Genomic DNA, 15,743 nt, shown 5'->3' on the forward strand with positions numbered 1-15,743 from the left:
CCAGTATGTAGAGTATAAGCTGTCACTCTGGGCCTGTACCGATAGTAAACTAGCTGCAGTGTTTGGTGATCTCTGCTGCCTCCAGTATGTACAGTATACGCTGTTACTCTGTGCCTGTACTGATAGTAAACTAGCTGCAGCGTGTGCTAATCTCTGCTACCCCCAGCATGTACAGTATAAGCTGTTACTCTGGGCCTGTACCGATAGTAAACTAGCTGTTGCGTGTGCTGATCTCTGCTGCCTCCAGTATGTACAGTATAAGCTGTTACTCTGTGCCTGTACTGATAGTAAACTAGCTGCAGTGTGTGCTTGAGTAATAAGCTTCTAAAGTGACCCCGCTACTTCTGAGGTGTCCCCTCCCTTCTGCTCCCTCATCTCGCAGGGATTAGATCATCGCTTCTGCAAACATTGGCAGATTACGAGCTGGCAATGTGTCATTTCTTAATGTAAACAATGGCAGTGACAAGCCAGACCATCACTGCAGGGCTGAAACCAGTTACTCAAGAATGTTGCATTATTGAGAAGTGCCTCTTTTCAAGCCAAAGTTCAATATGTATTCAATAAAATTGTATTGTAAATGTCAAAAAAAGAAAAAGAAAAAAAAAAAGGGGTAAGCATCTCATTCATAGACCCTTCCCTCTACCCCAGCAACTTCTAGCCGCCTGCTCACTTATACGCAGTTGTAGGGATGGTCGATGAGATGCTGGGCATTCTGAATCAATGCAAATGATATGTTAATTTATGCAGTTTGGAGATGGACCAATAAAACACAGTATTTCATTTGTACATTCCCAAAGCTGCATAAATTAGCATACAATTAGCACCAATTCTGAAGGATCGGCTCCTCACTGACCAGCCTTACTTGATGAGGGTATATGGCGTCTATAAAGAGAGTTGCAGCTGTGAAGTAGACACAAACATATAAAAGAAGTTTGTAAGTTATAAAAAAAAAAAAAAAAGGATGTAAACAGTTTTTGCTACTTTTTAACAGTGTAGTAAAAAGCAATCCGATGTTTCTAAAGCAACCCCGCATGATGCGTAAATATTGTCCCTGCGCAAACATTGCGCAATATTGTCCCTTCGTAAAATCGCACGTATCTAAACAGCGGATCCAGACACAGGCCAGATGTCATGAATTCAAGGGAACCTGCAGTGAGGGGCAAATGGAGGCTGCCATATCATGTCTGAATCACACGCCTGAAACAAGCATGCTTGTTCAGGGGCTATGGCTAAAAGTATTAGAGGCAGAGGATCAGCAGGACAGCCAGGCAACTGGTATTGTATAGAACAAAATAAATATGGCAGCCTCCACATCCTCTCCCCATCAGGTGTGATTTGATAGCATTGTGCAGCCTGTTCTGTGCAGGAAACGCCAGCCTCCCTGTAATCTAGTGGAAAATGTGCCAGACGACCACTCAGTCGTTTCCTGTTTGCAGACTGAGGTCTTCCATTTCTTCACAGTTTACTTCCTGTGTACCACAAGCCCCGCCTTCTCTTGTGCATGAGGACACGTGGGACTTGTAGTTGACTGGAAAGGCACGCTGACCAACTCGAGACCTCAATTTTCTCAAAGGAAGCAACTTAGGCTGCAGTGTTTGTCAATCTGCATAGACAGGTGCACAGCTACAGGCAAGCAAAGCTACCTCATCCATATTTCCTCCATAGGAGGAACGCTTAGCGCCCGTTTCCACTAATGCGAATCTGCATGCATATTCTGTAAGCAGATTCGCTTGACATTTACAAGTCAATGGGCCTGTTTCCATTACAGGCGAAATGAGGCTTACCCGAGCAGGCGAAAAAAAAACAAAACAAAAAAACCGTCCGCCTCGGTCAGAATTTTCTGCATGGTTTATGCAGTTTCGCGTTAATGCGTGCGGAAGTTAATAGTAATCAATGGACAAGGTAACGGAATAAAAAAAAAAAATACGCGTAGGCATGCAAATTCGAATTCTGTGTGGATTTGCTTAGGGATAGTGGAAACGGACCCTTATAGTACACACTAACAGACATGATTGGTTTGAAGATTTGTCATCTTCATTCGTCATTTTGAAAACGCGACCCAGAATCCACCTGGCCCTGGATCCGCCTTCCAATCAACTTTCAAAAAGACTGAAATGCTCCAACCCAACACCCACAAGATACCTTATTGGAAGGACTAAAAAAAAAATGCAAACATCGCTCAAAAGTTCCCATGAGAAAAACAAACGTATTTTGCGCTGGGAAACGTCACAATGATCGCTCATCGGACAGCAATCCATCACCGACGGCGTGAGAACCTGAAGTGACAGCGCTCCTTCTGAAGGGAATCAGTGGAAAAGGCGATTTCTTGCGAGTTTGACCGCCACTCCTGCTATTCAGAAATCACTGCAGGCCAAACATAAGTTATCTATCAGCCTTATCTGATGGAGGGAGGATTTATGTCACAAACAAATCGCTGAACTCGTCAGTTTCTGCAAGTGTCATGTTCTCACCGCTGCCTCCACCTGGCCGGCGTGGGCGGCGCCTGGAGGAACCTGAACACGCCGAAAATAAAACTCAGGCCCCACCTCTTTGTTTTGGGTTCACTTTGCTGGAGTTTACAGTAAACATGCCGCAGGCTTCCTCGCCACGGACGGCTCCTACGAGGGGGGGGGGGGGGCGTTGTAACCGCCGCGTTCTACCTGCAGGTGAAATCTGATCCCGACATGTTTATACAACAACAACAAAAATAACAAATTTAGATTTAAACTGTTTTTAAATCTGTTGGCAGCAGTGCTGACGCTAACGTTCCGTGCGATAAAAACCGGTTACAGCCGACGCTTGGCTAGAGGTAACAAAAATAAATAAATAGAGATATGAAATAAGTCGTAAGTCAATAAAACTGACAAGTGGCTGCAAAGTGGCGGTTGGTAATCTGGAAGGGACGGTTGATGAAATTTGAAAATTTAAAAGGGCCAGTCAAGTAAATATGACATTTAAAGGACAACTGAAGTAAGAATAATACAGAGGCCGCCATGTTTACGGGATTTCCTTTTAAACAATACCAGTTGCCTGGCAGCCCTGCTGTTCTATTTGGCTGCAGTAGTGTCTGAATCACACATGTGAAACAAGCATGCAGCTAATACTGTCACACTTCAGTCAGAGACATCTGATCTGCTGCATGCTTGTTCAGGGTGTGGTACACACAATGCAATTTTCAGATAGATTTACTGTCAGATCAATTATTTCCAAAATGTCTGATTTCTGAACAATTTCAAATCGATTTTCCACAGAAGTGAATGGAAAATCGTTCTGACATGTTGGAGATAATCGATCTGGGAGTAAATGTCAGAAAATTGCATAGTGTGTATCAGGCATTACGGTATTAGAGGCAGGGGATCATCAGGACAGCCAGGGAACTGGGATTACTTAAAAGGAAATAAATATGGCAGCCACCATATCACTCTGGCTACAGTTGTCCTTTGTCCTAAAATAGCTGCAGCAAGCTTTGGGCATACTGTGACCTGTAGTTCTCCACTCTTAAGGCATGCTGTGACTGTTAGTTCCCCACACTTTGGGTACACTGACACTCGGGGCATGCTGATACTTGTAGTCCTCCAGCAGAGAAGAAGATGGGGTTCCGCATCGCTCTTTGATCTCGGTAGTTACGTAGGCGTGCTTTGATAGCGCATGGCGTGTGCGCTCCCAGGCATGCGGATACTTGTAGTCCTCCAGCAGAGAGGGGGGAGGGGTCCCGCGTCGGTCTTTGATCTCGGTAGTTACGTAGGCGTGCTTTGATAGCGCATGGCGTGTGCACTCCCAGGCATGCGGATACTTGTAGTCCTCCAGCAGAGAGGGGGATGGGGTCCCGCGTCTCTCTCTGATCTCGGTAGTTACGTAGGCGTGCTTTGATAGCGCATGGCGTGTGCGCTCCCAGGCATGCTGATACTTGTAGTCCTCCAGCAGAGAGGAGGATGGGGTCCCGCGTCTCTCTCTGATCTCGGTAGTTACGTAGGCGTGCTTTGACAGCGCATGGCGTGTGCGCTCCCAGGCATGCTGATACTTGAAGTCCTCCAGCAGAGAGGGGGGATGGGGTCCCGCGTCGGTCTCTGATCTCGGTAGTTACATAGGCGTGCTTTGATAGCGCATGGCGTGTGCGCTCCCAGGCATGCTGATACTTGTAGTCCTCCAGCAGAGAGGAGGATGGGGTCCCGCGTCTCTCTCTGATCTCGGTAGTTACGTAGGCGTGCTTTGATAGCGCATGGCGTGTGCGCTCCCAGGCATGCTGATACTTGTAGTCCTCCAGCAGAGAGGGGGGATGGGGTCCGGCGTCGGTCTCTGATCTCGGTAGTTACGTAGGCGTGCTTTGATAGCGCATGGCGTGTGCGCTCCCAGGCATGCTGATACTTGTAGTCCTCCAGCAGAGAGGGGGGATGGGGTCCAGCGTCGGTCTCTGATCTCGGTAGTTACGTAGGCGTGCTTTGATAGCGCATGGCGCGGCGTGTGCGCTCCCAGGCATGCTGATACTTGTAGTCCTCCAGCAGAGAGGGGGGAGGGGTCCCGCGTCGGTCTTTGATCTCGGTACCAGCTACGTAGGCGTGCTTTGATAGCGCATGGCGTGCGCGCTCCCAGGCATGCTGATACTTGTAGTCCTCCAGCAGAGAGGGGGATGGGGTCCCGCGTCTCTCTCTGATCTCGGTAGTTACGTAGGCGTGCTTTGATAGCGCATGGCGTGTGCGCTCCCAGGCATGCTGATACTTGTAGTCCTCCAGCAGAGAGGGGGGATGGGGTCCAGCGTCGGTCTCTGATCTCGGTAGTTACGTAGGCGTGCTTTGATAGCGCATGGCGTGTGCGCTCCCAGGCATGCTGATACTTGTAGTCCTCCAGCAGAGAGGGGGATGGGGTCCCGCGTCTCTCTCTGATCTCGGTAGTTACGTAGGCGTGCTTTGATAGCGCATGGCGTGTGCGCTCCCAGGCATGCTGATACTTGTAGTCCTCCAGCAGAGAGGGGGGATGGGGTCCAGCGTCGGTCTCTGATCTCGGTAGTTACGTAGGCGTGCTTTGATAGCGCATGGCGTGTGCGCTCCCAGGCATGCTGATACTTGTAGTCCTCCAGCAGAGAGGGGGGATGGGGTCCAGCATCGGTCTCTGATCTCGGTAGTTACGTAGGCGTGCTTTGATAGCGCACGGCGTGTGCGCTCCCAGGCATGCTGATACTTGTAGTCCTCCAGCAGAGAGGAGGATGGGGTTCCGCATCGCTCTTTGATCTCGGTAGTTACGTAGGCGTGCTTTGATAGCGCATGGCGTGTGCACTCCCAGGCATGCTGATACTTGTAGTCCTCCAGCAGAGAGGGGGGATGGGGTCCCGCGTCGGTCTTTGATCTCGGTACCAGCTACGTAGGCGTGCTTTGATAGCGCATGGCGTGTGCACTCCCAGGCATGCTGATACTTGTAGTCCTCCAGCAGAGAGGAGGATGGGGTCCCGCGTCTCTCTCTGATCTCGGTAGTTACGTAGGCGTGCTTTGATAGCGCATGGCGTGTGCGCTCCCAGGCATGTTGATACTTGTAGTCCTCCAGCAGAGAGGGGGGATGGGGTCCCGCGTCGGGCTTTGATCTCGGTAGTTACGTAGGCGTGCTTTGATAGCGCATGGCGTGTGCGCTCCCAGGCATGCTGATACTTGTAGTCCTCCAGCAGAGAGGGTGGATGGGGTCCCGCGTCGGTCTCTGATCTCGGTAGTTACATAGGCGTGCTTTGATAGCGCATGGCGTGTGCGCTCCCAGGCATGCTGATACTTGTAGTCCTCCAGCAGAGAGGAGGATGGGGTCCCGCGTCTCTCTCTGATCTCGGTAGTTACGTAGGCGTGCTTTGATAGCGCATGGCGTGTGCGCTCCCAGGCATGTTGATACTTGTAGTCCTCCAGCAGAGAGGGGGGATGGGGTCCCGCGTCGGTCTCTGATCTCGGTAGTTACGTAGGCGTGCTTTGATAGCGCATGGCGTGTGCGCTCCCAGGCATGCTGATACTTGTAGTCCTCCAGCAGAGAGGGGGGATGGGGTCCCGCGTCGGTCTTTGATCTCGGTAGTTACGTAGGCGTGCTTTGATAGCGCATGGCATGGCGTGTGCGCTCCCAGGCTTGCTGATACTTGTAGTCCTCCAGCAGAGAGGGGGGATGGGGTCCCGCGTCGGGCTTTGATCTCGGTAGTTACGTAGGCGTGCTTTGACAGCGCATGGCGTGTGCGCTCCCAGGCATGCTGATACTTGTAGTCCTCCAGCAGAGAGGAGGAGGATGGGGTCCAGCGTCGGTCTCTGATCTCGGTAGTTACGTAGGCGTGCTTTGATAGCGCATGGCGTGTGCACTCCCAGGCATGCTGATACTTGTAGTCCTCCAGCAGAGAGGGGGGATGGGGTCCCGCGTCGGTCTTTGATCTCGGTAGTTACGTAGGCGTGCTTTGATAGCGCATGGCGCGGTGTGTGCGCTCCCAGGCATGCTGATACTTGTAGTCCTCCAGCAGAGAGGGGGGATGGGGTCCAGCGTCGGTCTCTGATCTCGGTAGTTACGTAGGCGTGCTTTGATAGCGCATGGCGCGGTGTGTGCGCTCCCAGGCACCTGCTAGACAAGCCCATAAAACCTCAGCCTGCTATTGTTTGTGGAGGCTTCAAAGTCTCCTGCAGGTTAATGTTTGCCCTGTTATACTTGCCTGGGTCCGGCCTGCGGAGTGGAGGGGGGCGGGGGGAGCGGTGAGGGCTTAATGTGACGGCTGTGGCCATTCCACCCGGAGGTAGGATTAAAGGGACAGTCTGAGCAGAATGAGGCCATGAAGAGGCAGGGAGGGCAGACATCACACCTTCAGAATTGTATCACTATTTACACCCAGTCACTGGCCCGGAACAAGCATATAGCAAACGAGTCAGTGATCCAGAACCAGCATGCAGCCAAGCTATTCACTGGCCCGGAATAAGCATACAGCAAGCGAGTCAATGACCCAGAACAAGTATGCAGCAATGGAATCAGTAACCCAGAACAAACATGTAGGCAGCCAGTCACCGACCCGGAACAAGCATGCAGCCAGCCAGCCAGTCACTGGCCCGGAACAAGCATGCAGCCAGCCAGTCACTGGCCCGGAACAAGCATGCAGCCAGTCACTGAAAGGTTTGTCTTCCATCCTGCGTGTTGGTCCCAGGCCCCAGCATGCAGCAAGTGAGTCAGCTTCTCAAAACAAGCAAGCAGCCAGTCACTGACCCGAAACAAGCATACTGCCACCGACTCAGAACAAGTAAGCGAGTTAATGACCCAGAACAAGCATTCAGCCAACCAGTCACTGGTCTGGAATAAGCATTCAGCCAGCCAGTCACACGTGGAACTAGCATGCAGCCAGAACACTGAAATGTCTGTGTTCCATCCTGCATGTTGGTCCCAGGCCAATGACTTCCTCTTAAAGGAGAACTGTAGTGAGAGGTATATGTAGGCTACCATATTTATTTCCTTTTAGGCTACTTACAAACCAGGACGTTGCGTTAGAGGTGGACGTTAAGGTCGCATAACGTTCCCCTAACGCAACGCATGGTGGTGCGGGAAAAGACGTTAGAGTGAGCCGCGTTAGGCGGCTCAATCCGCATAAGGTCTATCAGAGTGGCGCTGATTGGCCGGCGGGACCTTGTGATGCGGAGAGAGACACTCCGCATCACGTGGTCCCGCCGGCCAATCAGCGGCCGCCAGTGCAGTGCATATTAAGTAGCCATGTGCGCGGCTACTGTAGCGGCATCTCCCCGCCTCCTCTCCGCCCCCCACTGAGCATGTGCAAACAGTCTAACGCGGCTAAAGCCGCTAGAACGCACAGCATGCTGCACTTTACTATGTAACGCAACGTGGGCAGTGTGAACAGCCTCATTGACTTTGTAGTGCTGTGTGGTGGGCTGCGTTATAGGCTGCACTAACGTGCGCCTGTAACGTCCTGGTGTGAAAGAGCCCTAAAGCAATACCAGTTGCCTGGCAGCTCTGCTGGTCTATTTGGCTGCAGTAGTGGCTGAATCACACCAGAAACAAGCATGCAGCTAGTCTTGTCATATCTGTCAAATTTGTCAGAACCACCTGATCTGCTGCATGCTTGTTCAGGGTCTATGGCTAATAGTATTAGAGGAAGAGGATCAGCAGGATAGCCAGGTAACTGGTATTGCTTAAATGGAAATCAATATGGCAGCCTCCATACACCTCTCTATACAGTTCTCCTTTAAAGGACAACTGAAGTGAAAAGAATATGGAGGCTGCCATATTGATTTGCTGTTAAACAATACCAGTTGCCTGGCAATCCTGCTAATCTCTTTGGCTGCAGTAGTGTCTGAATCACACAACTGAAACAAGCATGCAGCTAATCCAGTCACACTTCAGTCAGCGCACCTGATCTGCATGCTTGGTCAGGGGCAGTGGCTAAATGAATTAGAGGCAGAGGATCAGCAGAACAGCCAGGCAACTAGTATTGTTTAAAAGGAAGTAAATATGGCTGCCTCCTTATCCCTCTCACTTCAGTTGTCCTTTAAGACGGGCCGATGTGTAGCAGAGGTGTTGGCTCCAGCAGTCAGAGGACACTCAGAAGTTACTGACATCTCCTTGCATTCATTTGCTCCTAATTTAGGGAAATTGGGACTTTCTATCTGAAGAAAACAACCCCATTCGTGACATTCGAGATCGCACACCCTGCAACTGTCATCTGACAACTCCCCAGATGTTCCCGACGTGTCCCGACAGGCGGCGAGTGACATTTTTGCTGTAACGCGTGACGGTGGAGCGGCGAATCACAACACCAGGATGACGGAGCGGAGGAGATGTGCGCACGTTATTTTCAGCGGCCGCAGGAAACGCAAGTTCTTTAATTTCTTCATGCTGATTGTAAGAGGAAGGAAGACATCCGCTCAGCGCGGGGCGGAAGTTTCCTGTTCTAGCATTTCGCTTCGCAGGACGATGATCTCCCTTCTCAGAAATGCAAAGCTGCTCGGCAATCTCGCCCTCCAGTCGTGACGTAAAAAAAAAAAAAACACCATCGGCCACACAAGTCTGTATCTGCACACAACAACTGGGGATCATCTGCTAATAGGAAGAGCTTTTATAGGTTGCCAAATCAAAAATATCTACTAAACCTGATGGCTCTTCCTAGAATAGCAGCAAAATTGACCCTGAACTCAGAACTTCCTCTCAGCTCTAAAAAATAAGCAACAGCTTAATAACTTTAAAAAAAAATTCTCTGCTACAGCTGATACAAATCCTGCAATAAATCTGCAGTGTGTCTACTTCCTGCTTTCATGGAAACAGATATAGGGTTAACATCCTGTGTTTACATATTAGCTGTTCTGCTATGGCAGAGGAGATTCCTGAGCTGAGTCCGCGGAAGAGATCAAATTACAGTGGTGATTAGTCACAGATGAGGGGGAATCAGACAGGCTAAACTCTCTAAATACATACAGGGTGCATTTCTCTGTGTTTTCCTTCTGTCCTGTGCAAGAGGTCTGATTTAAAAAATGTGGGCTACTATTATGTTATTACAAAAAGCGCCCAGTCAGTGCTGGCCTCTGCGATCTCTCAGTTCACCAGCGGTCAGTGCTGGCCTCTGCGATCTCTCAGTTCACCAGCGGTCAGTGCTGGCCTCTGCGATCTCTCAGTTCACCAGCGGTCAGTGCTGGCCTCTGCGATCTCTCAGTTCACCAGCGGTCAGTGCTGGCCTCTGCGATCTCTCAGTTCACCAGCGGTCAGTGCTGGCCTCTGCGATCTCTCAGTTCACCAGCGGTCAGTGCTGGCCTCTGCGATCTCTCAGTTCACCAGCGGTCAGTGCTGGCCTCTGCGATCTCTCAGTTCACCAGCGGTCAGTGCTGGCCTCTGCGATCTCTCAGTTCACCAGCGGTCAGTGCTGGCCTCTGCGATCTCTCAGTTCACCAGCGGTCAGTGCTGGCCTCTGCGATCTCTCAGTTCACCAGCGGTCAGTGCTGGCCTCTGCGATCTCTCAGTTCACCAGCGGTCAGTGCTGGCCTCTGCGATCTCTCAGTTCACCAGCGGTCAGTGCTGGCCTCTGCGATCTCTCAGTTCACCAGCGGTCAGTGCTGGCCTCTGCGATCTCTCAGTTCACCAGCGGTCAGTGCTGGCCTCTGCGATCTCTCAGTTCACCAGCGGTCAGTTTGGTTTTTCAGGGCAGAAGTTCAGAGTGAATGGGCATATCCTCCCATTGTGGGGAGAGGTAGCGGGGAATTGTTGATAGAGTACACAAACCACTTCCTGCAGCAACATAAGATCGCAATCCCTGGGATTAGACTCCGAACACACAAGAAGCATTCCGACCAGGCAGGAGAACTGGGACTGATGTCGCCCAACTGACTTCCTTTACAATCTACAACGTAGCCCCCGTACCCCAGTACACAGTGCAGACCCCACACCCCAGTGCACCCTGCAGACCCCGTACCCCAGTACACACTCCAGCACACAGTGCAGACCCCACACCCCAGTACACCCTGCACCTCATTACACATCCTACACCCCAATACACCCTGCACCCCAGTACACATCCTACACCCCAGTACAAACCCCGCCAGGGCTGTGGAGTCTGAGTCGAGGAGTCGGAGCAATTTTGGGTACCCGGAGTCGCAGTTGGAGTCGGTGATTCAATAAACTGAGGAGTCAGAGTCGGATGATTTGTGTACAAAATCCACAGCCCTGGTAAGTATTACACTAAGGAGTCTGAGTCGAGGAGTTGGAGCCATTTTGGGTACCCGGAGTCGGTGGTTTCATAAACTGAGGAGTCGGGGCAATTTTGGGCACCCAGAGTCGGAGTCGTGGTTTCAGAAACTGAGGAGTTGGAGTCGGGAGTCAGAGTTGCATGATTTTTGTACAAAATCCACAGCCCTGTTAAGTATTAGACTAAGGAGTCGGAGTCGAGGAGTCGGAGTCTGAGCACATTTGGGTACCCAGAGTTGGAGTCGTGGTTTCAGAAACTGAGGAGTCGGAGTTGGAAGATTTTTGTACCGACTCCACAGCCCTGGATTTTTGTACAGACTCCGCAGCCCTGGACCCTGCACCCCAGTACACACTGTAGACCCTGCACCCCAGTACACGCCCCAAACCCCAGTACACACTGCAGACTGTTAGCTAAAAGGTACCCAAAGAGAAAGAAATATGGAGGCTACCATATTGCATTGTTTGGTTTCATACCTGACCTGGAACAAGCATGCTGTAATATGAGCCAGAACACGTGATCTCTGTATGTGTTCTGGGTCAGAGATTCCCAGGCTGAGCAAAACAGCCATTCATTCAGATAAAACTCGCCAACAGCGATGCGTTCCAGGAATAAAGCAAATATAAACCATGGTAGATACCAGCAGATCCGCCAGGAACAGCTGTGCAGAGTATCCATTACCCGAGACCGGAATCACAGTCCCAAACCAGGACTGGCCGAGGCCCCTACCTGGCAGACAGGTGCAGTCATAGGTCGTGTCGTCCACTTGCCGGCATGTGCCGCCATTCTGGCATGGTGATGGGTTACAAGGCACGTATGTGTTTTCGCAGAGGTTCCCGGTATAACGGCTCGTACACTGGCAGGAGAACGTCCCGAGGACATTATGGCAAGTACCGCCATTCTTGCAGGGATTGTGATTGCATTCGTTGATGTCCTGTCTACACGTCTCCCCTTGGAAGCCTTCCGCACATTTGCATACATACTGGAAGTCAAACGGGATGCAAGATCCACCGTTGGTACAAGGGTTGGAGGCGCAGGGATCCGACTGCAGACAGGTGTCTCCTGTAACGCAAAAAATGAATTCACCATCAAATCGCTGTCTCACAAAAAACGGCATTCACAAAATTCACATATAACTGTTTATTTTATCTCTCAGACTGCGCTGGTGAAATCTCTGCAATTAGTTCTCAAAATGTCACCGCTAGAGGCTTCAGGAGACACACCAACCCAATAGACTTTCCAAGAGACACACCAAATCAATGGACTTCAAGAGACACACCAAATCAATGGACTTCAAGAGACACACCAACCCAATGGACTTTCCAAGAGACACACCAATCCAATGGACTTCCAAGAGACACACCAACCCAATGGACTTTCCAAGAGACACACCAACCCAATAGACTTTCCAAGAGACACACCAACCCAATAGACTTTCCAAGAGACACACCAACCCAATAGACTTTCCAAGAGACACACCAACCCAATGGACTTCTAGAGACACACCAACCCAATGGACTTCAATAGACACACCAACCCAATGGACTTCAACAGACAGACCAAATCAATGGACTTCAAGAGACACACCAACCCACTAGACTTCCAAGAGACACACCAACCCACTAGACTTCCAAGTGACACACCAACCCAATGGACTTCAAGAGACACACCAACCCAATAGACTTCCAAGAGACACACCAACCCAATAGACTTCCAAGAGACACACCAACCCAATAGACTTCCAAGAGACACACCAACCCAATAGACTTCCAAGAGACACACCAACCCACTAGACTTCCAAGAGACACACCAACCCAATAGACTTCCAAGAGACACACCAACCCAATGGACTTCCAAGAGACACACCAACCCAATGGATCTGTTGAGCTGTGAACAGACATTGTATACTTTTGCTGAATATCTTTTGTGACGGTTTACCGATTACATTTAGAAAAAACCCATCCTTGTTGGACTCTCCAGTTAACAGGATTTTCTTAACTATGAAGAGGGGTGTGGAGGAGAAGCAGGATGTTCTGTCCTATAGAGAGGGGAGGGGGATGATGAGCGGTGCGTCCTGTACCACTATGGCACATAGCATATAGCACTATGGAGAGGGGAGGGGCAGATGAGCAGCATGTTCTGTACTATGAAAGAGGGGGAGGGGGTGAGCAGCATGTTCTGTACTATGGAGGGGGGGGGGGCGTGAATGAATAGCATGTTCTGTACTATGGAGAGGGGAGGAGGAGGATGAGCGGCATGTTCTGTACTATGGAGACGGGAGGGGGAGGGTTGGGTGAGCAGCATGTTCTGTTGTATGGAGGGGTGGGGGAGAAGCAGCATGTTCTGTACTATGGAGAGGGGGAGGAGCAGCATATTCTGTACTAAGGAGAGGGGAGGAGCAGCATGTTCTGTACTATGGAGAGGGGGAGGAGCAGCATATTCTGTACTAAGGAGAGGGGAGGAGCAGCATGTTCTGTACTAAGGAGAGGAGAGGAGGGTGCAGCATGTTCTGTACTATGGAGAGGGGGGGAGGAGCAGCATATTCTGTACTAAGGGGAGGGGGGGTGCAGCATGTTCTGTACTATGGAGAGGGGGGGGGGGAGCAGAATATTCTGTACTAAGGAGAGGGGAGAGGGGGGAGCAGCATGTTCTGTACTATTCGGAGGGGAGGGGAAGCTGAGCAGCATGTCCTGTACTATGGAGGGGGGTGAGCAGCATGTTCTGTACTACAGAGAGGGGGGAGGAGCAGCATGTTCTGTACTATAGAGAGGGGAGGAGGAGCAGCATGTTCTGCACTAAGGAGAGGGGAGGGGGGAGCACATGTTCTGTAGTATAGAGAGGGGAGGAGGAGCAGCATGTTCTGCGCTAAGGAGAGGGGAGGGGAGGAGCAGCATGTTCTGTACTATGGAGAGGGGAAGGGCAGGAGCAGCATGTTCTGTACTATAGAGAGGGGAGGAGGAGCAGCATGTTCTGCGCTGAGGAGAGGGGAGGGGGGAGCAGCATGTTCTGTACTATGGGGAGGGGAAGGGCAGGAGCAGCATGTTCTGTAGTATGGAGGGGGGGGGGGGGAGGCAGGTTGAGCAGAAGATGTTGTGCTGACAACCACATCTGGAAATCACTGTTGGAGTAAGCCAAATAGATCTTACTGGACTGGGCAGATGTGTGTGGGTTTCCTTCAGGCGCTCCTGCTTCCTCCTCCACAGTGGCGGACATCAGGGAATGCAGGTAGAACGATTGGAATGAATTGTGACTAAATTGTCCTGTCTGTGCACAGCTTAAAGTGAACCCGAGGTAAGACCGATATGGAGGCTGCCATATTAATTTCAAGTAATACCTGCTGCCTGGCACCTGCCTGATCCTCTGCCTCTAATACATTTAGCCATAGCCCCTGAACAAGCATGCAGATCAGGTGCTCTGACTGCAGTGTGGCTGGATTAGCTGCATGGTTGTTTCAGGTGTGTGATTCAGACACTACAGCAGCCAAAGAAATCAGCAGGGCTGCCAGGCAACTGGTATTCTTTAACAGGAAATAAATATGTCAGCCTCCATATCACTCTCACTTCAGGTGTCCTTTAAGTAGACCTGGAAATGGGAAAAACCCTTTGTACCTCTGTATTCAACCTCCCTCAGCTTGGAAACGCACACACAAGACTTTTTGACAAATGTTGTCCCGATCTTACCTGTCCACCCAGGGGGGCACTTGCACTTGAAGTTCCTCTCATTGGTGACCAGCTCGCAGGTCCCGCCATTGCGACAAGGGCTGCTGAGGCAGGCGTTGTCCTTTCGGGTGAGGCAGCGGGTATCCTGATACCCCAGAGTACAGGTGCACATGTAGTGGATGCTGCCTCCTTTGATGTATGGAGTGCAGGTCCCGCCATTGTAACAGGGACCACTGCTGCAGGGATTGGCGTACTGGCATCGCTCTCCGAAGAAGGTGCTCGGACATCTGCCAAAGAAAAGTTATAACCAGAGTTACACTCGGGGCACTCTCAAGGTTCATACTGTACACACATCCAACAACGTGCACCACCAACGCCACGACAAGTATTTTCCACACACCAACCAATTACAACCAACTCGTTTAAATATTGCGCCTGCAAGCGAAATGACGGACAGCACCATGTGGCCACATTCAAAACAACATCGTCGTTCAAACGACTTGTACACACGTGGCCAACTGCACGATATCAGTCCAACAGCCATGTGAGTTGATCCGTCGGATGGATCGGGTTTCCCAGCATTTACACGCAACATTTACCGGAATCTACCGCCGTCCCATTCAAGTGAATGGGAGCGTTCGGGACAAGCTTCTGCAGACTTTCATGAAAACTTGGCGGTAGACCCCAGCGTCGCCTCTCATAAGCAACATGTTGCTTACAGAAGCGGTAAACGCCAGGAAAGCAGTGCAGGCACCCAGACCGCTAGCTTTGAAGGCTTCGCAAAATAACAGAGGCTAGAATTTCTCTCGCTAGTGGTACAATCTGGATTGATGTCGTTATTGGAGGCTGGAGCAGGCAGTTGTATGGCGAGCCGCTAATCCTTCACTGTAATCGCGCAGCTTGGCCCTAAAAAGCGTGAAACAGCTTCTGCAAACACTGGAGGCCCTGGGAGCAGGCGAGGGGCGGACGTGTGACCCGATATCCCCACCTGTTTCCAGCACGCTGCCCACCAAAGACACGGAATCTCGTAAATTACATTAAAAGGGAGAATTTCTGGGAGCTTCCAACTCTCCCAAAAGACACATCATCATCATTCCAGAGGGCTACCCAAAATATAAAGTCAGCAAAACGAGATGAAAGCTAAACACGGAAGTGGCGAGATCTGATCCTTGAGGAATTATCCCTTAATGGGTCTCTTGTGACCTGGAGGGTGGTCTCGACTGCAGATTATGGCGGCCAGGGTGGCAAGGTCTGCGGGTCAAAGCGTGGGCATGCAGCCACTACAATGAGTTCTTCACATCGTTCTCACTTTCACAAGTTTTGCCAATTTTTTTTAAAAAATGGTCGTCTTCTGAGTCAAAAGGCCCCAAAACAATGAGATGGTACAATAGACTAGCTCCTTATTCAATAAACTC

The 15,743-nt window shown here is 50.8% G+C and overlaps 1 protein-coding gene across 1 annotated transcript in view; it reads right to left on the bottom strand.

Moving 5' to 3' along the window:
* Positions 1-15,743, bottom strand: part of NOTCH1 (notch receptor 1) — a 119,385-nt gene that overhangs the window by 55,012 nt on the left and 48,630 nt on the right. Inside the window, 2 exon segments of the mRNA XM_068249128.1 lie at positions 11,399-11,731; positions 14,350-14,615. Coding sequence (XP_068105229.1) covers positions 11,399-11,731; positions 14,350-14,615 — 599 coding nt within the window.

Source organism: Hyperolius riggenbachi, chromosome 8 (genome assembly GCF_040937935.1).
Source record: "Hyperolius riggenbachi isolate aHypRig1 chromosome 8, aHypRig1.pri, whole genome shotgun sequence".
Lineage (NCBI taxonomy): Eukaryota > Metazoa > Chordata > Amphibia > Anura > Hyperoliidae > Hyperolius > Hyperolius riggenbachi.